At 37.9% G+C, this 23882-nt stretch overlaps 2 protein-coding genes across 3 annotated transcripts in view; both read right to left on the bottom strand.

Annotated features, from left to right (window-relative positions):
- Positions 1-8966, bottom strand: part of LOC125372285 (proline-rich protein HaeIII subfamily 1-like) — a 14863-nt gene extending 5897 nt beyond the window's left edge. The window contains exon 1 of the mRNA XM_048381601.1: positions 8900-8966. Within this exon, the coding sequence (XP_048237558.1) occupies positions 8900-8966 (67 nt within the window). The remainder of the gene's footprint in view (positions 1-8899) is intronic.
- Positions 5753-23882, bottom strand: LOC124113535 (homeobox protein engrailed-1-B). Of its 2 annotated transcripts, none has more exons than XM_046473923.2 (4): positions 23451-23882; positions 11641-12437; positions 8900-9044; positions 5753-6734 (listed from the first exon to the last, which is right to left on the bottom strand). In XM_046473923.2, exons 1-2 carry the CDS (start codon positions 23764-23766, stop codon positions 12076-12078), a joined length of 678 nt encoding a protein of 225 aa, XP_046329879.1. In that variant the 5' UTR covers positions 23767-23882; the 3' UTR covers positions 5753-6734; positions 8900-9044; positions 11641-12075. The 2 variants fall into 2 exon arrangements, with proteins under 2 accessions (XP_046329879.1, XP_046329887.1); XM_046473931.2 differs by having other exon boundaries at positions 8990-9044.

Here is a 23882-nt window from a genome sequence, read left to right as displayed (position 1 = left end):
TATAAGTGTGAAAGCCCATGTATAGGTGCCAAAGGCACTTTAGAATTTGTCACGTCTGTTACAGAATTTCCATATTACAAATTTTCAAAACACTCTGATTTGTGTAGATAAAATGCAAATTCCAATTAGTTTCTCTTCATAATTGTAAAGTTACATATTTCCCCAAGAAGTATTCATTGAAATCAATGGCAGACATAGTTGGGGCACAATAGTGCGCAAGTCCTTCAAATGTCGAGGTGTAAGTCGGCAGCTGGCTACTACATTAACCAACTGAATCTAGCTTGTGTCACGTTTGATCCCTGATGCAAAACAGCTCATACTTAATTTATGCAACTTTCTTTCCCGCTGTGAGAATCGCTGTGCCACCATTGTCAAATAAGCGACAACGTTTCAAGATTGTATCTTTTAATGCTTCGGCAATTCACCCTTTATGATATTCACGATACAAAAACAAATATTTGTCATGTTGCTCCAAACATCGAGACGTTATACTCACAGATGAAATTGTTACGCATGCGCAGTAGTCCATCATAATTTGCTCCGCGTTGATGAAACCCTTTCCCTCAAGAGTACCCGTCACCATAACTCATTTTCTGATAATAGCACTATACGCGAGTTTACGAGCAACCCGAATACCCCGAAGTGTTAAATTATTCTCATGTTAAATATATGTCTAAATCATATATGCACAGTGTGATATTATTAACAGTGTCAAGGGAACTATTTCAGCCATCGGGATGACAAGGCATGACGGGACAGGTTTAGGATTGAAAGATAGCTTGCCTGTTTAAACCTTAACATCATAATATGATCTCGGATCATAAAATTGTTTTACTGGCATACATATATGTCACGTCGTGCAATATGGCGTAGTAATCTGATGAAAGTATAAATACAAAATATAGTGCCTGCGTTAATGGCTGAACATAAAACAGGGGTATATATTTTGAAGTTCAAGATAACTATCTGAACGGGAAACAATGTCTTACCTTAGGCTGAGGAATGATACATTAGCCTAACTGTCCTAAACCATTATAGCTCTTTCATTATCAGCTGCGGAATTAAAATGCTACTAAACATTATCTGGTGTAAGAATCTACGAGATGCTGAACAATGAATTCATAGGTTCATGAACAACGAGCTCACGTCGGTAGCCATCAAATTCGAAATCGGTTTAATTGCTCAAAGGGAAGCTTAACCAATCACCTGGGCCGACAAAGTGAACCAACTTCAAGGAAAATGTATTACAAATGGGGATTATTTAATGTACATAATCGGACGTGAGGTGCCTCTATACGCATAACACATTTTTCTTTCAAAACTAATTGTTTAAAAGCGTTTAAAAGGCATAATCTCAAATTATTTTTTTTCCAATTTCCATATGTTTCATTTGAAGGAACTGTTGAAAAGGAAGATAAATGTCAAGTTGACTGTCCGGTTCATGGGACACCTATTGAAAAGATAGCGACAAGGTGTGAAAATATGAACTGACACTCTCGCGAAATTGGTCCATGTGTTACATCCGTTAACGTCATCTCGTAAACGTGACTCTTTACATTTAATTTTATTAACACCTATTTAAATTTTCTATCCCAGGAAATATGATGAAGCGATGTGAAATCGAACCTGTATTTTTCGTATCATGAATCGATAAAAACGCTATATACTTTCTTTCTAGAATGATACACTCATTAGGTCACTTGAGGTCACTCGAGGTCACTATAATGCTGTGTCAACGACTGGGTGGCCCTGGAAATCTGGATACGTGTATATAAGGTTACAGACCAAGTACTGTGACGGCCACGCACTAGCAATGGTCTACAAGCTATATCGAAACTACATTTGCCAACGATGTCTTTGAAGACGTTGACGTCAACGTTCCGATATACCGCTCTTAGGTTATCCAGTTCAAATGTCGCAATGTATCGTGAACACTGCTTCAGCATCATGCCTATAGGACGATATAACGTCATGTAAGTGATGCATAGTTTAAAAGTAAACCTTGCAAGATGCACTGTTTTCTCTGAGTGAAGTTTAGAAATAATCCACAAATTATTGTTGTTGCCTGATAATACCCATGAGACACATGGAGTGCTTAGACACAATAATACGACTTGGATTTAAGGCGATTTACCAGTTTAAATGAAAGTTACAGATTCGTAGATTCGAAAATTGAAAACAGGTTTATAGTGTAATAGAGCAACTTTTTATTGCACTACATATATTCACATGAATGCATGCGTGTGATCCAGGTTAGAAATGATCTTCAGCAACTGATGCTTGTCGTAAGAGACGACTAACGGGATCGGATGGTCAGACTCGCATGCCATCGTATCCCAATTGGATGGATCGATGCTCATGATGTTAGTCACTGGATGGCCTGGTCCAAATTATTTACAGACCGCCGTCATATAGCTAGAATATTGCTGGGTGCGTGGAAGCACAAAAAGCATGTCTGTCTGTCTGTCTGTCTGCCTGCCTGTCTGCCTGTCTGTATGTCTGTCCCTCTGTCTTACCCTCTGTCTCTGTCAATCTGTCTGTCGGTATGAGATATTTATTCAGATACGAGTCAATTATAATTATTGGTTTGTCACAACTGTGTTAATCTTCGTGGTTTCTACATACATAGCAAACATTTATCCCTCCCCTTTCATATGTAGTTAATCTGATACAATGTGGTAAAAATAAAATATTGTTCAAAGTGGCGTAAAAACGCATTAATGCGTACACAGGACTATTTACTCATAATTGTTATTCTAGGTCACTGAAGTGACTCATCACTCGTTATTCTTTGAAATCTTTCTGTGGGAAAACAACCCTTTTTGTTATCAATGACAGTGAATAGGAAAATCATTGTACCCTATGTCGTATACACGATGACTCACATCTGAGGAATCCGCTTGAGGGATTCGTGTTGTGTTATTTTCTCAGAGAAGCGTCAGCTGTGGGTCTAAGACCGTTTACTGGTCAGCGCATCACGTGATATCCACACCACAATAATGCACATTGTCACAACTGCTGATAATGTCTCAGCCATCAGGTGATGTGAATGGGGTTTAACGTCGCGTTGCAGTAACATAGGGATGTGCACGTGTGTGTGTATGTGTGTGTGTGCACGCAAAAAAAGTTTGCATTACATCACAAATGCGTATAACGAATAAGAAATATCAGAACTGTACATGGCGCTGTCAGCTATGAATAACGCCACCAATGTACATACCTGTGCATACCGTCACAGTGAGTGAGTATGGTTTTACGCCGCTTTTAGCAATATTCAAGCAATATCACGTCGGGGGACACCAGAAATGGGCTTCACACATTGTACCCATGTCGGGAATCGAACCCGGGTCTTCGGCGTGACGAGCGAACGCTTTAACCACTAGGCTACCCGACCACCCCGCATAACGTCACAGCAGTGTGTACCGTCACACGTTTATAACGTCACCCAGCGTGTAGCATCATGCCTGTGCATTAGGACACAACAACGTATAACGTCGGCTGGTTGTGACATTATTGTGTATACCGCCGTCAGATACATATAAAGTCACAACTGTGTATAACATTGCAGCTCTGTATAACGTCATATGTGTGTATACCGCCGTCAGATGTGTACAATATTGCAACTTACGTCATAACCGTGTGTAAAATGTCTTACTTATGTATAACAGTGTCATATATGATGCATATAAAGTCACAACTGTGTATAACATTGCAGCTCTGTATAACGTCATATGTGTGTGATGTCTTACTTATGTAAAACATTGTCATATATGATGCATATAAAGTCACAACTGTGCATAACGTTTTAGTTATGCATAGCGTCATAATTGTGTGTACAACGTCATAAATAGTGTTTAAGGCCGTCAAATGTGTACAACGTTACATCTGTGAGTGACGTCACATATCTCTATTCTTCCACGCAACACACTCAGTCTGAGTATAAGCGTCAAAACTCTTTCCATAATCATAAGAAATGTAAGCTGAAAGCAGGGTCTAGTGTACGATTACGACTAGATCATATGCATGTTCTTATGAATCACTATCAAAGAGTGATGATGCTGAGTGTCTGCATGATAAACCCAAGTGTTGTCAAAGGGAAACATTTGATTATAACGCCACGATTGCGCTTTAACTTCGCGTTTGTTTATAACAATATGTTTGGCTTCAACGTTGCATTTTGCGATGTATTTTGGTAAGATGACACATATTGGATACATTTTAAAGGTCATAGAATATTATGCAGCCATTAGTATTTAGAAAAATAATCTTAAAGTAAGACTTTTGGAGAATGGCTTTCTTAATGCATGAAACTCAACGCTACCTGACAGCTGCATTCTATCGATGTTAAGAAGGTTTCTTAGCTATAGATGCACGTAAATGTCTCTAACACTGGAGTGAGTGAGTGTTTATGGTTTTACGCCGCTTTTAGCTATATTCCAGCAATATCACGTCGGGGGACACCAGAAATGGGCTTCACACATTGTACCCACGTCGGGAATCGAACCCGGATCTTCGGCGTGAGGAGCGAACGCTTTAACCACTAGGCTACCCGACCGCTCTCTCTAACACTGGAGAATGCATGACACTCAATGCTGTTTGACAGCTGAATTCTGTCGGTGTTAAGACATGTCTCGTACATGCACGTAAATGTCTCTAAAACTGCAGATGGGGAGATGTAAACACTGCAGATGCCCAGGTAAGTGGGAATTAATACAACTGTCAATGAAGTAAATGGTGCCAAGGTAAATCGGACATAAAATAGGTGTCAAAGAGGTAAAATGGAAACACTGCAGATGTCCAAGGTAAGTGGGAATTAATACAAATGTCAATGAAGTAAATGGTGCCAAGGTAAATCGGACATAAAATAGGTGTCAAAGAGGTAAAATGGAAACACTGCAGATGTCCAAGGTAAGTGGGAATTAATACAAATGTCAATGAAGTAAATGGTGCCTTGGTAAATCGGACATAATAGAGGTGTCAAAGAGGTAAAATGGAGACACTGCAGATGTCCAAGGTAAGTTGGAATTAATACAAATGCCAATGAAGTAAATGGTGCCTTGGTAAATCGGACATAATAGAGGTGTCAAAGAGGTAAAATGGAGACACTGCAGATGTCCAAGGTAAGTTGGAATTAATACAAATGCCAATGAAGTAAATGGTGCCTTGGTAAATCGGACATAATAGAGGTGTCAAAGAGGTAAAATGGAAACACTGCAGATGTCCAAGAGAATCTGGAGTCGAAAATTCTACAGACGTCCAAGGAGGGTTTGGAAACACGACAGCTACCCTTGAGTTGGAAAGAATTATAGGGCAAGAGTATGTGGCGGAATAGGGTTTTTCATTACACCGTTGGTATGATTGGTCGATTCTACTGCACCAAACACCAAACTGTTGGACTGGCTGATAGACGAAGGACGAGCACTTATCACAAATAAACATGATTGATAATTACGTCACAGAAATTGTGACGTAAGGTATTTCTGTAGGGTCAAATTCTGTACATAACATGAACACAGGAAGGGTAGGGTGGACTCGTGGTAAAGGCGTTTGCTCGTGACGCCGAAGGCCGCGGTACAAATCCCCATATGATTACAATATGCGAAGCCCATATCTGGTGTCCTCTGCCGTGATATTGCTCCAGTGCTGTTAAAAGCGGCGTAAAGACAAACACACCTTCTGTCAGGTACTCTTCATGGACAATAAGTTGTCCTTCATCTTTCTAAAGAAATTATAGGTAAAGAAACAACGATGCTCCATTAAATGGTGGTTTATTCTTTTCAAATGACAATATTTGCTATAATAAATAGTTACACATGAAAGCATAAAACAGACTTCAGGAGCATACATGATAAACACATGCGCGAACAATTAGTTATGTTGACTCTGCAACAAGCACGTGACTGCCTATACAAACGTGACGTCACTCTTAACGTAAATGCAATGTTTGGCGAAACCATTAAAGATTTACTTTGAAATACGTAAATCAGAATATTAAATGTTTCACTTGTCCAATATGTATCTCCCAAATTGCTTTCATTTGACATTGTAGAAGTTCAGGTATAAATATCCTTGGTGAATTACGCCATTGCGCGATCAGAAAACGTTTGACAAGGGAATGCACGGTCACGTGTTGACGTGTTATGTTTATATTGCTTTGAAAAGGATAGTTGACATGAGCTGTTAGTGAAGCGCTTCACGCTGCACATAAAAGTTACCTGAAGAGAGGAGTTTTGATGTCAATGAAAGCGTTTTGCATTCTATGTCTTCCACATGATGCTGATAAGACGGCATGTGATCATAACTCGAGGATTAACATCATCTGCAAACTGGATGATGTTTCTGTTACGTCTGTGTAACCAACATTTGTCCCATTTTGACAAATCAATAGAGTTCGAATCTATTAATATCTATATTACCGATTGTTTACATGTCAGATACATTCATACGTTTCTTATACTATAGACAGTTCAGCACTTGTACGAAGAAAGTAATTGAATTCATTATAAGGAAGTGGCATAATACGTGTTCCGGAAGGTATATATGAACATTCGTTAGACTCTCGGATGATTCCTTGTCATGTTGTGATCCATACCGATCCTCTTGCTTTACTGGGGTACTAACGGTCAGACCTGTGTTTTTCTGTGTATCGCGCGTGTTCCAAATCGGTGCTTTTGCTTCACCCCGACACGGACTGTCACTTCAGGGTATACCACCGTGTAGCAGGTGCCTCATCCCTGTAAAACAATGATAGCCTGTCATTGCACATACGTCACAGAAACATGATTTGTTTGTTTGTTTGTTTGTTTGTTTGTTGTTTAACGCTGCATTCAGCAATATTCCAGCTAAAGGACGGTGGTCGGTAAAAATTAGAGTCTGGACCAGTCAATCTAGTGATTGATAGCATGATCATCGATCCACGCAATTGGGATCGATGACATGCATCAACCTCGTCAGCGAGCCTTTTACGACAAGCATGGGTTGCTGAAGACCTATTCTATCCCGGGTTACAGAGACATGAAAAGGCACGTAGGGACATTCAAGACACGAGGAGCCAATAATTTGTGTTCTGTTTGGTACGACGGCTTCGGGGTCTATCTAGGGTTTATTCGGGCTCGCCAGTGTGGTAAGCGGGACGAACAAAAATCAGATCCGCAGATTCAGCATTTCAAAAATATAACTGTTTTCGTAAAATAAAGTCCAAATTATATATTATATTCTTTCGATATTGTTTCTGTGATTTAACTACAAATCACACTCTTTTCTCAGTGTTAAAAATTATTGTTGTACCCAAAACCCATTTCTATTCAGGACACCGGGTGTAAGAAATGTTTGTTTTTTTAAACCTGAGGCAAAATGATACTTTGATGGACACAATAATTAGCTCAGCATGTTTTACTCAAGCGAATCGAACCCAGGTCTTCGACGTGTTGAACAAACGCTTTAAGAACAAGGCTACCACACCACCCCGGGAACCAATAACGTGTTAAACCAGTAGTAAAGATGTATTACTTTCGTCTGGGTCAATTTCTATTTGGTAGCCTTGATGAGATCTTTTATCTCTCATAATTGAAATGTGTATGACAAGACAATCAGTATTAACATGTCAACCTACACGTACATCATCTGTGTGTGATAAGAGCGTGGAGAACGCGATGTATCAACCACAGCACGAGACATGCACCCCAGCCGACACTGTGACACGGTGTTATCAATGGAAACATTGCAATGTGTATGTACCTGGTGTCCTGCAGCATCCGTACTCAGCATCCCATCTCCAGGGAATGATAAACATCTAGCATCTACCATCGGCCCAGTTGTCATGTTACCCATACATTATACATATAACTTGTATCTATGCATTGTACATATACTTTATAAACTTGAAACAACTAAATAGCACTAGTCATTTCTATATGTGATTCATAGTATTTATACGTGATATTTTTCACCTTTGTCTTAGTACACTCACGCCACTAAATTCCACCTGATAATCATTCCGTCGTTAATTTTCTCGTGTTAACCATGTTACCCTCAAGTAATATATTTCAACATGTCAATCATGGTACCATTACACGATACGTTTCACCTGTTATTCATGATATCATTCCGTCGTTAATTTCCACGTGTAAACCATGTTACCCTCAAGTAATATATTTCAACATGTCAATCATGGTACCATTACACGATACGTTTCACCTGTTATTAATGATATCATTTCGTCGTTAATTTCCACGTGCTAGCCAGTGGCATGGTACACTCATGCAACATATATCCACATATCAATCATGGTGTTATTCTGTAGTTTCTATCCACAAGTTTCTCATAGGACACTCACGAAATATATTTCTAAATGTTAACCACTGTGTTATTACATTATATATTTCCACATGTCAAGTGTTAAATTGTAAATGGCATATCTCTACAATCTTATCACAACATCAGGAACTGGCTGACCAATTAAGTTTATTTTACTCGTCAGTTTATTCATAATTTTTCAACATAAATATTAAATATATTTATCAAATAAATATGCTTTCATACAACATCAGGGACTGACTGACCAATTAAGTTTATTTTACTCGTCAGTTTATTCATAATTTTTCAACATAAATATTAAATATATTTATCAAATAAATATGCTTTCATACAACATCAGGGACTGACTGACCAATGAAGTTTATTTTACTCGTCAGTTTATTCATAATTTTTCAGCATCAATATTAAATATATTTATCAAATAAATATGCTTTCATATGGAACTACAATATTTCTGAACAATCTGGAAAAACGTAATATTTAAAACTATTCTCCAAGCTGATTATTCCTCATTATTCACATCATCCCATACAAAACCTATAGATGGTATGAGGGTGGCGCCATCGACAGCACTATAGTATACCTGTGCTGGTATAAGAGATGTGATCAGCAGCATGTAGCAAGTCAGGACTGTGGAGCTCCGCCACCATAGAGATAACGCAAGCACACATACCGGCAGTGGAGGCTGGTGGTTCGAGCAGCACGAGGGACAGCTGATGAACGTGCCACTACAAACAAACAAATCAGAGAGATATTAATTCGCATTGACAAAATATTATGAAGTGGGTACATCTATTTACATTAAGAATGTGCATGCACTGAAAGAATCCCAATGGTAATATACAGAAAAGTCAAAATTCACAATGACCGTAATTGTTCACAGCCAGAGTCTGATTAAACTGTATGCGCTGTTCCGTTTATTATAAGTTTCCCTACCGTACACTGGTTATTATAAATAACAAGCATATAACAGTCATATCCCCCGCCAATATGACATGTCCGGTTGTGTGGAGCGCTAACGACATTTTCAGTCTAAGTCAAAGTCGTTGCCTTGGAAATTCGAAATTTTTTCAAAAAACCCAAACTATCAAAAGGCACAATTCTACACAAGACCTTAGACTTACATCTAGTCTCTGAAATGAACATATCGTACAGAAAATAAGTTGTCAAATTATCTTAATAAAAAATTAATAAAAAGGAGCCCAGAGACTCTCTTCATATTCAGATACTGTAGAAATCTAGACTTGCCAAACATTATAGACTCGCATGGCCTGTAACTGATATATTTGTATCAGGTTCTGTAAGACAGACTGCACTAGACCTATATAGGTGCCAAGTTTGGTTAAGATATCTCTCATGTTGTTTTTTTTAGTTCTGCTCCGAAAACGAAACGAAGGACGGACAACATCCATTCCTATATCCCCTTCCACTTCGTGGCGGGGATAATAATTCGCAGTTAAAAATCATGTGAAAATTATCTGGTATTTCTTGACCCTCTTTATACGTGCAGTGAAGCAGACCCGTGTCACAGTGTGGCTATCGACTGCATGTGTGGTACGTGCAGTCTGATTGATACATATGACAATGTGACAGAGGGTTATCGCCGTCGTATGATCTCCTGCCATCTGTACACTTCTTACAGATACTACAGAGATATCTCCAAATTAGGATGTGATACTACCTGACCTCCCATGTGTAACGTGCTATGTGTGCAATACTCAATACTGGACACTGGTATGATCAGTGCGAAAAGGTTTCGGAAAAAGTGATAGCTCATTGCACATTATACGGAAAAAGATTGCGTTTGGTACTAGGAATATTAGTCTAGTGTTAAAATGATTTAGATTTAGATGTTTTAGAATAGGTCTGCAGCAACCCATCCTAGTCGAAAGAGGTGACTAACGGGGTCGGGTAAGGCTCGCTGACTTGGTTGATGCATGGTATCGCATCCCAATTGCGTAAACAGATGCTCATGGTGCTCACTGGATTGTCTGGCCCAAACTCGATTATTTTGAGAATGCCGTCATACAGCTCGAATGTTGCAGAATGCAGCGTTAAACAAGAAACAACGAATAGTATGCTTAAAAAAGGAGTGGTGGTGTGTTGTGTGTGTGTGCGGGGACTCTGAATACGCGCATGTATTATAGAGGTACAATACTGGGGACAGTTGGCAGTCCAAGCAACTTTAAATGAACTTAAAAAAATATTGCAATTGTCTGAAACTCAGGGTTTTATCGTTTACTTTAACCTTACCATAAATGAGTACCATCATCACATGCAGACAGGTTGGTGGTACACAGGGCATTAATCACAGAATTTTAAAGCTACATTCGGGACACGACAGTTGAGACTTATACTCGTATTACACGTATTCACAAAAAAAGATATTGGCTGACGTTGGTTGAAAACATATCGTCCATACTGGATGCTTCCCAATCTTTGACAGGCATATAGAGCTTCCAAGGACATTGATCACACGACGTGTTTATGCATATTGACTTCACTATTTGCAAGGACGTTTCAGGACTTCTTGCCCGTTCATCAGCCCTGACACGTCTTTACAAACAATAGAAAAGTCGTTATCCATCAAAAGTGTCATGTCTTCAGGTTAGTTTCATGTCAAACACATACATCCAAACTCAACGCAGTTGATACATGATGTTACTATCATTGTATCATTGCGATATTCAGTTTGCAAATATATATTTCCAGGATTCAAAGATCCTGAAAACTGGATTGACTAAAAAATTTAATTTTTTTTATCAAAACGTTGCTAGCCTGAACATTACAAACTGAAGTCCAAACCACACCTATGATACCCGTATAAAAAACATCACCATAGAATAACAATGTCTTGTTTCTTTTTCATTTTAACCACCATCAAACAAGGGTATATACCTTTTTACACCCGGTAGTTTAGATTCAGCTGAATCGTCGCTGTACAGATCATTGACGAATGAATGAGGATGCAATGAATGCTCGGAAGATAGCAGATTGAATGCCTGGCGTGATAGAAGATCCCTATCTAGATGTAAGAATGCGACAATACGTTAGGTATCTGTGATAGACGTGAGGACATCACATCTGTGTTACCGGCCTATCTGCACACGGCTATTGTGGACAGCGATGAGTCAACTGAAGATGACGGCCAGATTAGTTCAAGTATTTGCACTGTGACGCTTATCAGAATGAGTAGTATGATTATGAAATGGGTTTTGTCGCTTGTATTTAATGATAATCCTCCTATGTCTCCGAAAGAAACAATTTGAAGTTTTTAAAATATGTGAACATGAAATATTTTTATGAAAGGTATAATATACATACCTTGATATTGGAAGACGCTCAAGGAACAGCCACCCGTGCTTGTATAGAATCCAGTAGTATAGCATAAATGACGTCATTTTGTGACGTCAGTGAATGACGTCATGTTGTGACGAAACTTTGATCTGATGTCGGCACAGCATTAGGAAACAGAGAGTTCCAATGACATCACAGCACACAGCAGGCGTACTACACAAGCAGGACATCGAACATCGAACACCGTTTCAAGATATTCACAGAAAATATAAGTTGCGGATGTTATCGGATGAAAAGTCCATCCAGCCTATTGTTTGTATAAAGCATACATACAACTGAGTATTACTTATGATAAGAAGGAAAAGTGTGTTCCGAGAAAATAAACATAATACACGATACTTTCATCACAGTCGCTTTCACACCCTTTCATTCGTTTACGTCATGATGACGTCATGGTTAGAGCTATGACGTCACGTCCATAAGTTCATCATGCATACTAATAGTAGTATGGTTATAGAGTCCCTGGGCCATTAAATGTAATGCTAAAGGATTCTTCACTCCACTTGCTTTCTTGATCTTTGCCCGTTTGTTCTGGAACCAGATCTTGATTTGAGCTTCCGTGAGTGACAGAGACAAAGCCAGTTCTTTTCTCCGTTGTTCTGTGAGATACCGGCAGTCTTCAAACTCCTTCTTCAGACGTTGGAGTTGATCATTTGTGAACGCTGTCCTTGGGCGCTTGTCTTCTTGTTGTTGCTGTTGCTGCTGTTGCTGTTCCTGTTGCTGTTCCTGTCTCTCTCGCTTCTTCGTCTTCCTGGATCGAGGACCTTCAAAGAATATAAAATTAGCACAATCAAGCCCGGATACAGCTTTTTGGAAAGGAGGATGCACAGCCTTTTGTAATATAATGGGGGAGGTGGGGAGGGACTGCACTTACATATTTAAAAAAATATTTGACATATATGTATAATCCACGAAACAATTTCCGTTTGCAAGCTAGCAAATGCTCATTCTATCCTAAATTTGCTGGAAACATGTCACTAAACTATTAATGTTTATTTAAATATTACTTTAATAATGCAGTTATTGCGTTGCTTAGCACATATCGGTAATTCATTCTATATGTTACCCCTCTTTTCTGCACCAGGATCCTATGATAATGGGTTGATAAGTGTTTGTCAGAATCATACGGTGCTGGTGGGTTTCTACAAACTGATAAACGTTACGATATGTATCACCTTCAGCCTTTCCAAAAGAAAGTGATATAACTAAAATGTTCTTCAAAACGACGTTACATCGAACTCACTCACTCTAAATAATTACCATATGTTCTGAAAAGAACTTCGTGCAGAAAAGCAAAGACCCCAAAGGGCAAAAATATTGAGCTCGGAATGTCAGAAGAATTTTAGCATGAATAATAAAGTCAGTAATACTTCTTTGGAATTGGAAGTGTGATGGTAAAACAAACTATTTGCTAAACACTGACATTGTTTCCGGTTTGTTAAATACGCTACGACAGTAAAGACCTCTTGATCTAAAAAATATTTCAGTTTGCAATCTATTTACAGACATATTCACAAAGCTGTTTTGAAGGTTGTTGGAAGGACTAGTGATTAAAACATTTGCTCGTCACAGTGAAGATCAGCGTCAGATCGCCTTTGTTCTTGTGTCCACGGTCGTAATAACTGGGACATTGCAAAAAGATACATTTACCCGTACTAATTCAATGACTCAAGTTGTTTTAAAGGAAAATGAATCCTTTGTACGCCCACATTCTTGAACAAACTTCATTTTCCAGCATATATGTCAAAAGCAAACGTATAATAACTCCATTGTCAGACATTGCATGTGACATTGTTCTGAAGCTCAATGTAGTTCTTTATTAGCCAGACATGTTGAAAAATGAGTGGAGCTGTCATAGGAAATGTGATATCGCGGGGGAGTAGAAGCAGTCTAAATACATTAGTGTGTGTTTGGTGGAACAATCCACGCAGTACACGGTGTCAGAAGATATACCTGCTTAAAGTATTAGTAGAATAGACGGAAGACTGTATGAAAGCTCTCGCAGGGGGAGATAATGCCTTGATAATCAGCGATTTGGGCCTGAGTGTACATGATTCGTCCATCAGAGTGACCCGGATTTAACCCTTGCCAATTAGAACACCCTACCTAAGCTAGTCATTTTTCATGCGTTGTACTTTCTTGACAATTGATCTTCGATATTAACCTCACGTCAAGGCTGCAGTCAGACTAATTTTCTGAGTCAATTTTCCCATCCAGATTTGCAAGCCCGACTACGGGAAGGGGTGCTAATCTAGCACCTCGTACCCAAATCAGGTGTCTCTACAGATTGGAGAGGCAAGTGGACAAATGGGGCTGGTTTACGACCGTCCCGCCAGTATTGACCGCTTTAATTACAGCCTATCGTCATCAATTTTGCTTCGGTTCAGGCCTCAACCGACGCCCCGTCTCGCACAGAAATAAGTTGGTGTGAAAGTAGTACTTCCTCCGATTGTCTTCAGCCCGACTTGCGACTTAATAATCGAGCAGCTTAACTAATTTGGTCATTAAAGCCAGGACGGGGGCTAATAGGCTAAGCAGTTGACTAATCTATTATTTCTGATTGCCTATAATATGACCGACTCTAATTACACCTACGTCAGGGCTGCTTTGCAGTTCCCATTAATCTTTGGTACACGGTAGCACCACAAAACAAAGCGGCTTCCCAAAGTGACGGAGGACAAACGCTATGGTTTGCCTCAACTATGGCGGTGAACTTTGATTTATTCTACCCGCACCCACAAGACCGAAAACAATTTGTTAATCTCCTCGGAGGAAACATTAAGTTAACGGCACAGTAATAGTTCCCTTAAGACTTCGTTTAACAAGCCTTTATTAGAATGTATTGACTCGGTCTGCCCTCTAAAACACACGCCTTATCGCAACGATTGGGGCCAAGTTCTAGTTTAGATTTAAATGGACTATAGTTAGTGACGATTGAAGTCAACAATCAAATCAAGCAAGAGCGGAAGATGCTCTGATTGCGTCTGTCTGTTTCCCACGTGCAGGGAAACAGAAGAAGATATTTGCAATGAGTAGACGTGTACTGATACACATCTCCTGGCGCAGATACGTTGTAGCCTCTCCTACCAGCTGATGACTGCGCACATTAATTTACGGTATGCCAAAAGAATAGATTAACTTACACATCGCATTTTAACAGTTTCGAATTTATCCGTTCTATATATCGATGTATTTGTGTTTTGTTGTGCTGTGTCAATCGTTATAAGTCCAGGAGAATACAATACAACAATACAAATATATAAAAACACTATTGTTATTTAATTCCAAGTTCACACAACCTCTTATCTCAAGTCTGTAATGATCACAATATGTGAACAGTTTGAAAGAAGACGTGGAGAATGGACCACGGTGATACAATATTTGTCTTTTACACTATTTCACATCGGTGGATGCAGGTGATATTATAGTTAAACAGTCAATATTTCAGATTCTTCCTCTCATTATGAAAAATCTTTTGAAGTTATGCTATTAGTATTAATCGATTTGTGTGATTGTGGTTATTTTTTGTGTTATAAAAAAGACATTTCTTTTATTTGTGTGAATACATGCCCTGTATTTAGTTAACGTATTAATATGTCATGATTTCTATTATTATTACTATTTTTGATGATGATGATGATGATGATGATGATGATGATGATGATGATGATGATACCCGCCCAATGTCAGTGAAAAGATTGGGAGGTACCAAACCTTAGGCACAAAGAACAATGGGGAGTCGGACAACTTGGAACTTGGATTATTGTATATTATTGCCTCCGACGATAACATGTCCGCATTTAGCATCGTGGGATCAAACTACCGTTGAGTTGGGGCAAAACAAATGTTATTTCTGATTAATTAACGTTAACACAGCAATGAAATCGAGGTACAGCGTGACTCTTTTAAAAAATAAGAGCACGTACACTTGGTGCAACGTGATATAGCGCCTCGGATATATATATAACAAAGTCCAATATTTCTGAGTGTACCTGTCAATATGTTACAAATTAATACGATGACGATAGACGTTGATGGATTGAATGAATAAACAGTGAAATAATAAAGAGACGCACGTAAGAAAAATATTCAAGGCTTTAATTAGAGGAAAAACTATATAATTATTAATTACACTGATGTGCATAAAATCATTTCAACGGCAATAAATGACAATTGGAAGAGGGGTAACCTGGCCTGTAAAAGGATGATGTGGCTCACCGTATCATAAATTCAGCACTCGCCCAGCTCTAATGTTGATATAGTAATTGATAAAATCAATGGTGAACTTTTAGTTAAACTCGGTAATGCAAATATCCAATAACGAGACACGTGCAAGTCACACGAGAGGTAACAGTCTGAATTAAATCCCCAGACTGGAAAGTGGCACTATATATGTTCGACTCTGGTTCAATCCAATGCTATCAACTGCGCGACATGTGTGTAAACTAAATTGAAATAGTGATTGTGTTATGAATAATGCCGCGTCTATCCTACTCTTTCAAGAATATCTTTATGTCGAACATGACCAACTGATTGATACCTTATCATCCTGGTTGCTGTTACTGCATTCACGTGGCTTTGATTAATGGAAGCATGTGTAACCGAGTTTAAAGAAAATAAAACGTGCACGAGTCTGTAGCGCAGGACACTACGTGAGTGATCTATGGTAGCATTTGGTCATTATCAAAAGAGTGCTGAAGAGATCTGACGTCTATGTTAGCATTTTGTCATTATCAAAATAGTGCTGAAGAGTAAGGCTTAACAAATAAAGTAGCATTTTATCATCGTTGTAGGATAGACTATATATTGTCTATATAATAAAAGTGCCCTCACGTTGCATATTGCCTATATTATAGAATGGTGATGAGTGTTATGTACGTCCTCGTGTCGTATACAAATGTATAGTGGCATTTACTCTACTCTCCTCATAGCATTGTGTCATTATTATACAATAACTGATGACTGTTTAACCCATGGGTGTTCTTCGCATTGTTATAGGAATAATGACGCCGATTTGAATTTAGAAATATATTGTAATTAATATAGGAAAACAAAGAAAAGTTTAGGTGGCATATTGTCATTATATGATTGTGAAGGAAGTATGTTGTCATTATATGAATGTGAAGGAAGTATGTTGTCATAATATGATTGCGAAGGAAGTATATTGTCATTATATGAATGTGAAGGAAGTATATTGTCATTATATGAATGTGAAGGAAGTATATTGTCATTATATCAATGTGAAGGAAGTATATTGTCATTATATGAATGTGAAGAAAGTATATTGTCATTATATGAAAATGGAGGAAGTATGTTGTCATTATATGATTGCGAAGGAAGTATATTGTCATTATATGAATGTGAAGGAAGTATATTGTCATTATATGAATGTGAAGGAAGTATATTGTCATTATATGAATGTGAAGGAAGTTTGTTGTCATTATATGAATGTGAAGGAAGTATATTGTCATTATATCAATGTGAAGGAAGTATATTGTCATTTTATGAAAATGGAGGAAGTATGATGTCATTATATGAATGTGAAGGAAGTATATTGTCATTATATGAATGTGAAGGAAGTATATTGTCATTTTATGAATGTGAAGGAAGTATATTGTCATTATATGAATGTGAAGGAAGTATATTGTCATTATATGAATGCGAAGGAAGTATGTTGTCATAATATGATTGCGAAGGACGTATATTGTCATTTTATGAATGTGAAGGAAGTATATTGTCATTATATCAATGTGAAGGAAGTATGTTGTCATTATATGAATGTGAAGGAAGTATATTGTCATTATATGAATGTGAAGAAAGTATATTGTCATTATATGAAAATGGAGGAAGTATGATGTCATTATATGATTGCGAAGGAAGTATATTGTCATTATATGAATGTGAAGTAAGTATATTGTCATTATATGAATGTGAAGGAAGTATATTGTCATTATATCAATGTGAAGGAAGTATATTGTCATTATATCAATGTGAAGGAAGTATATTGTCATTATATGAATGTGAAGAAAGTATATTGTCATTATATGAATGTGAAGGAAGTATATTGTCATTTTATGAATGTGAAGGAAGTATATTGTCATTATATTATAGTATATACACAGTTTTTAACGGGGTGAGGTAAGGTTGATTGCACCAGTAATTGTTATCTATTACCCTCGAAAGTGGAACAGCCCTACACATATGATACAGAACCAATTATGAGGTATTTGGAGGATATGCTTATTATATAATTATATTAATAACATATATTCCCTCGTGTGGTATAGGGTCTGTGTCACAGGAATGCTGAGAGTGATATAATCCCTTGTGTTGTATAGGGTCTGTATTACTGTCATCTGACCTTGTAAGTACACACAAATTGACACGTCAAAATCTGCCTTTATCTCGGTAACACGCACACTAATCTTCTATTGTTTTATCAGTCTCGCTGAGGATGGGGGGTTAAGTGTGTCGACCACTTCAGTTTCACCCCCAACCTCGATAACGACGCTCACGTGCAGCACGCCATGTCAACTCAGAAATCTCCCGCTAGAGGTCGCTTCGAGTAGCACGGACATGCACGAATGATTGACACATTCGCGAGTCCATTCCATAACAGGATTCTTCAATTGAATTGTTTGTCAATTTCAAATCATTCATTCTTGAGACGGAGGGATAGGGGCGTTTTGAAATGAAATATTTGACTTGAAAGTGTCAAAACTTCTTCATTAAGTGGTTGGATAAGTGCGGTAGTCAGCGAGAAATACCATACTGAAGATGGACCTTCAATAACGAGGAGTGCCAGATAAACACCACCAACTCGACAACTTTCACATCAATCAAATAGAACCTTGAATACTATTTTGAAGAGGCGATAAAATGTAAGCTCAAGAACAAAGGTGCAACAATGGGTACATGGTGCAAGGGCACATTGCGTGGTACATTGGCATCTCTCGTGTCTTACTGCTCGGCCCTTTCAGTTGCTGGAGGCGCTGTTACATGTGTCTTGAATGCACATCATGCATTTTCTGCTAAATATTTGCTTTTTCAGTTGCATAGACAAAAGGTGTGTGTGATCTGGTGTATCATTACTTCTCATTCCCAATAGTGTAAACGTGTGCCACCAAACTACTCACCCGCACCCACTGCGCTCACAAAACTGACAGAAAGCATTAAAAGAATAGGTAGCCATTTCACCCATCAATTAGCCGTGTTAATTTTGGATACGCCTGCCTATCTGTTTTTAAATTTATAAAAAAAAAAAATTTCATTGAGCAGATTATTTACTGTATTCATAAAAATATCCACTAACTGCGCCTTTTGCTAGAGTTCTGTTATAGTTAGGGAAATTGTCAACTCTCACATTAGGCATACCATAACGATATCACCCCTGTTACGCGTTCTTAATAATTTTTGGCTGTATTGATAGTATCCCCATCCTCTGGTATTTGATAGTGATTCATAAACATATTTTCATGATATACATGTTGTCGGAATCGTACAATGGACTCTGATTTTTGTATAGTATATAAAATAAAGTATATTTTTATGATTATGGAAATTGTTTGTTGTTTTTTGCTTTTATTTATTACTATGCATAGTTTCCTAATCACAGAGTTGCCCTTCTGTCCTTGCAAAATAGTTCTCCACGTGTTCATTGTTCAGTGGAATTGTAAAAGATCAACTTCTCTTGAATATTGTGTAGCTAAAAGGGAATGAAGTGAATCTATGGTGATTCTGTTGTCAGAAAAGTTGTGTCGATTTTATAACTGGTTTTAGTAATAATGTATTCGTTTTTATCATATTCACCGAATGGAAATAACTTTTTCTTTGCAGGGATATGAATGTGGCAGTATTTCTAAACCAGGGACCATCGTGTTCGATGTTAGTGTAGCGGATTTGTTATATATATGCCTTGCTGGGAATGAAGAAACATATAGCATTATAGCATTAGCTATAGCATTCGATAGAACTTCGGTACTGATGCATGCATGAACGTTCACATTTTCCTATTTCAACAGGACAACATAGAAACTGTGCCCCTTCGGGACACTCATGTGGATTCCTAATTCTATGTTTAAGTAATAGCATTGATGAAATGGTTTTGAGTGATATGAAATAGTTTTGCATTATTTCTTAAAATTTTTTTTTAATGTTACTGAATTACTGAAATCGAAAGGGCAGGAATTGGAATTGGAATTGGAACGTAATGTAATAGTTTCAGCAAGAGTGGGAAGAAACAATTTATCTCTGTCAGTAAAACAAAGTATTTTTTTATACATAATTTTAATAAATAATCAGAAACATCACAAGTTAATCAACAATTTTGAAAAAATCAATATGTTTTTGCAAACAATTGTGATTAACTGGTGGGGTTGTTTTAGACGCAGTTAATTACGATGGACAAAAATAGATAAAACTAATCTCTCAGAACTTGAAGCCCACCGAAGCTCTGTAACGTTTTCAAACATTCACAGAAGGGACCACTAATTGTGTTATTCCTTATAATGAGATGTGTTACGCCTCCTTGCTGCATGGTTCGGTGCCTTCTTTCAAAGCGTGCCTTCGTCAGATATTAAAAAAAACACCCTCACTTATTCAGGTTTCAAATTTAGTCTCATTTGAATATCATCTTTTAATCCTCAGTCGAACGTCATACTTGCCAAACAACTAGACAGAATTCATCTTGAGCCAATACATTGTTACAACTTTTCTTAATCTACAATAATGCGCAGAAACCCTTTAATTATGCTTCAAACTGGGGTATCGTTCACAACCGAGAAGAACAACGAATTAAAATGTGAATTTTATTTTTCAAAGGTTACTGTGTTTAAATAATTATTGACAAAAACGATTAATAAATAATAGCATGAGCAAAAACACAATGGGTTGATGTAAAACATCGAACTTGTCTTAATTTCTTTTTTCAATACGGCAGATTACGGGGACTTTTGTAATTTAATGATTGCAAATGAAAGATTTGTCAGAGATGTGATGTCGGGACATGTAATCAGACGAAATAATTAATGATGAATGTCCAAATTCCCTTGAAACCTCGGCATTATCAATACTGTAAAGTTACCCGACTATACATCTTTCAGATAATACATCGAGTTGGGTAAATTAAACAATACTACTAGTTGTTGGCACCACTCCTTCTCGGTGTAACAACGGTCCCCTAATCACGCACACCTTCTCAATACCACGCTACGCCCCACCCGCAAAATCGCTGCTGTACGCCCCACCCTCAACAAGCTACCCTACGCCCCAACCACAACCTCGCTACCCTACTCCTACTTCCCCAACCACTCCACCCCCACAACACATTCACCCCTCTCTCTGACTACATCAGCAACAGACAAAGGGGTAACATAGTTTTCTGTTATAACTTCATAAAGGCGATGAAGGAGTTAAGGGTCATTCTGGGGATATTCTTTGTAGGAGAATTGCTTTCAAACTACAAAAATCTAGATCTTATCATCAAAAGATGAAGGTAAGGTGAGGGTAAAATAAACTTACTCATCATACATGTCTAACAAATGCTGATAACAGAAAAACAGTGATTTGTTTGTGTCACTGTATATATACACACACACTGTAGCATTATAAATCAAACAAAAGTTGGTTCATCTAGTTGTGCATGGATATCTTCAACTACTTAATTCTATATGATGTAAATTTGAGATAAAAAACAACACTGAACCGATACACATACGCATTCATGTACAGAGATTCATAAGTCAGTATGTCCGATTCCTTGAGAGGTATCCTTTGAGGTTGATACCTTGCAAACTCTCATATTTCACCAGCTCAGTAGAAGGTGTCCTTAGCCTACTTAAATATTAAAATAACGAATTTACTATCTTGTCTCCTACCTAAAATATCCATATAATAGGTTGATTAAAGAATTATGTTTGTGTTACATTTCCCCCTCCACTGAACCTACTGTGTTCACTGCGCGTATAAGGATCATCACATGCATCTCCATCAAACCGCATTGGTTCAAACAACACACGTGGCAGATCAATTTGTTTGGGGAAAGGATTCAAGCTGAAAATTACACGATAGTGCAATCCCTGGCATTTAAAATGAAATGACAATAATTCAAAACTAGTCACAGTGGGTTATTTCGGCCCATGCTGTCTCTATAAAACTGTTTTATACATCCCTAACAATTGGTGCGTTGCGTTGTGTGTATTTATTCTTGACTGCAGCCCGGGAGACAAAGAGGGACTCAGCACAGAACAGACATGCTACAGGGGAATTAAGCTGTGTATCTGCGCGCGTCTGTTAGATACACAAACAAACAAGATTGGATATTTTGGCGGAACACAAACATACGACCATAAAATAGTCGAAAATGTAGCGATGGCAGAACGGTATGGGGAAGAAATGGGAAACGTGAGATGATGCCGCAGCATGCGTTGGAAACTCTAGCTTGTTGACAGTCGTTAATATAATGCTTATATAACACGACAGGAAAAAAACTCCCAGTGTTGAGGACATGTTATACAACGGCATGAAGTTTTATTCATATTGTCATGAAAGTGTGGGTAACGCGATTGCTGTTATTGAAAGAAAACTTACATATTACTTAACCATAAAACACACGCCACGATATGACATTTAAATGGATTATAACAGCGTGTATTATATAAAATAAAAAGCTTCCAACATTGGTGAGAATTCTTTTGTACGAAATATACACATAAAGATAGGAATTATATTTTATGTTTCAATTTTTTCACCAGAGACTCGACAGACGTCAGCGTAATAACCTAACACACACACACACACACACACACACACACATATATATATACATGTAATGGGCAAGTATGACGTCATGACGTCGTGTCCGACAGTAACTTGTGCAGAGTGTAGAGAAATGACGTATTTGATATCTGTAGGAAGATCTGATCGTATGTTCACATCTGGGAGTGTAGGTAACAGTTTCTCGTGGCAATAATTGCCGTATGCTTTTAGCACTAGATTGCAATAACAGTAACTTTGCATTCCAATTATTTGGTTGTATGTTATTTGTCAGATGACACTAACACTGAATGCAATTACTGACTGTGTACAATCAGAGGTATCAAATCACTTGAACGAATTTACGAGATTCCAGCAGAACTGAATAATTAACATGGTATCAAATTCTAATATATATGTTCCACACGTCTTTCAAAGCATTTCAGTTATATAAATTAGTGTTAGTTTTCACACGGAACGATTGTTTGAAATACAAATCACAAATATTAAAAAAAAAGTAATAATCTGAAATTATATATATTGCAAGGACGTTGTAAATAGTATTGATTGAATTCATAGTAAATAATGGTATGACTGAAAGAAGATGAGCATTAGAACAATTCATACTGGTATCTCTGTACAAAACACGAAACATATATTGATACACCATACTATGTATTAATATCAATAACATATACCATCACACTATAAACAATACATGATGTATTCCACATTTCTGAGATATCGATATACCCCTTGTCATTAACCGTTACGAAATAATGGTGACTGGATATGACTAGACTTGCACGGGCATATGTGAAGAATAGGATTTCATGACTTTACAATAAGATATATCAGTTTCAATTATGTATCTAATCTAGCATGTAAGTTGCATAACACAACATATATTCCGGTACATTCACAAACACAAAGTTAGAAGATCTAATGGAGGAAAGATGGCTAAATGTTTTACTTTAATGTTTTGCTGCCTGACTGATTATTACTGTAAAGGGTCCCCGGCCTACCTGACGAGGGTCGATCAGAGTATCTTGTGCAGTATACCCAAGCAGGCCACACTTGCGCTGGCTTCACCTCCGTCTTCCCCGGGGGTGGTAGAGCTGATTCCCGGGGGGCAGGGGATAGGGATGGGGAGGTAGATCGCCTCTTCAAGTCCACTGGCGAAAACGCCGAACCTATTCTCACTGTAAACTTTTTCACACCAAAGTCTGGTTTAAGAATTTCATCAATGGAAAAGTTCGTTAAATTTTGAACTGCCATTTCATGTCCTTGACTATCGGAATCATTGTCCCTGTCGTGGCAGTTTGGTTGTGAATCCCCCATGTCTGTCTCTGTATCTTTCTCAACAGGCGATGATAACACACCGAGCTCTGTCACACATCCATTCAAACCGTGCTTACTTCATACCCGAGACATCTACACTCAAAAACACACTTGTC

The sequence above is a fragment of the Haliotis rufescens genome, unplaced genomic scaffold, assembly GCF_023055435.1.
Source record: "Haliotis rufescens isolate VD_foot unplaced genomic scaffold, xgHalRufe1.0.p SCAF_4, whole genome shotgun sequence".
Taxonomy (NCBI): domain Eukaryota; kingdom Metazoa; phylum Mollusca; class Gastropoda; order Lepetellida; family Haliotidae; genus Haliotis; species Haliotis rufescens.
This window is presented reverse-complemented; position numbering and strand designations above follow the sequence as displayed.

What these genes read in the sequence shown, in the direction of transcription:
- LOC124113535 (XM_046473923.2), bottom strand. Translation starts at nt 23,766, where the DNA reads ATGGGGGATTCACAACCAAACTGCCACGACAGGGACAATGATTCCGAT. An exon ending in CTCTGATCGACCCTCGTCAG is followed by an intron (nt 12,438 to 23,450) that starts GTAGGCCGGGGA and finishes TATTCTTTGAAG; the next exon opens with GTCCTCGATCCAGGAAGACG.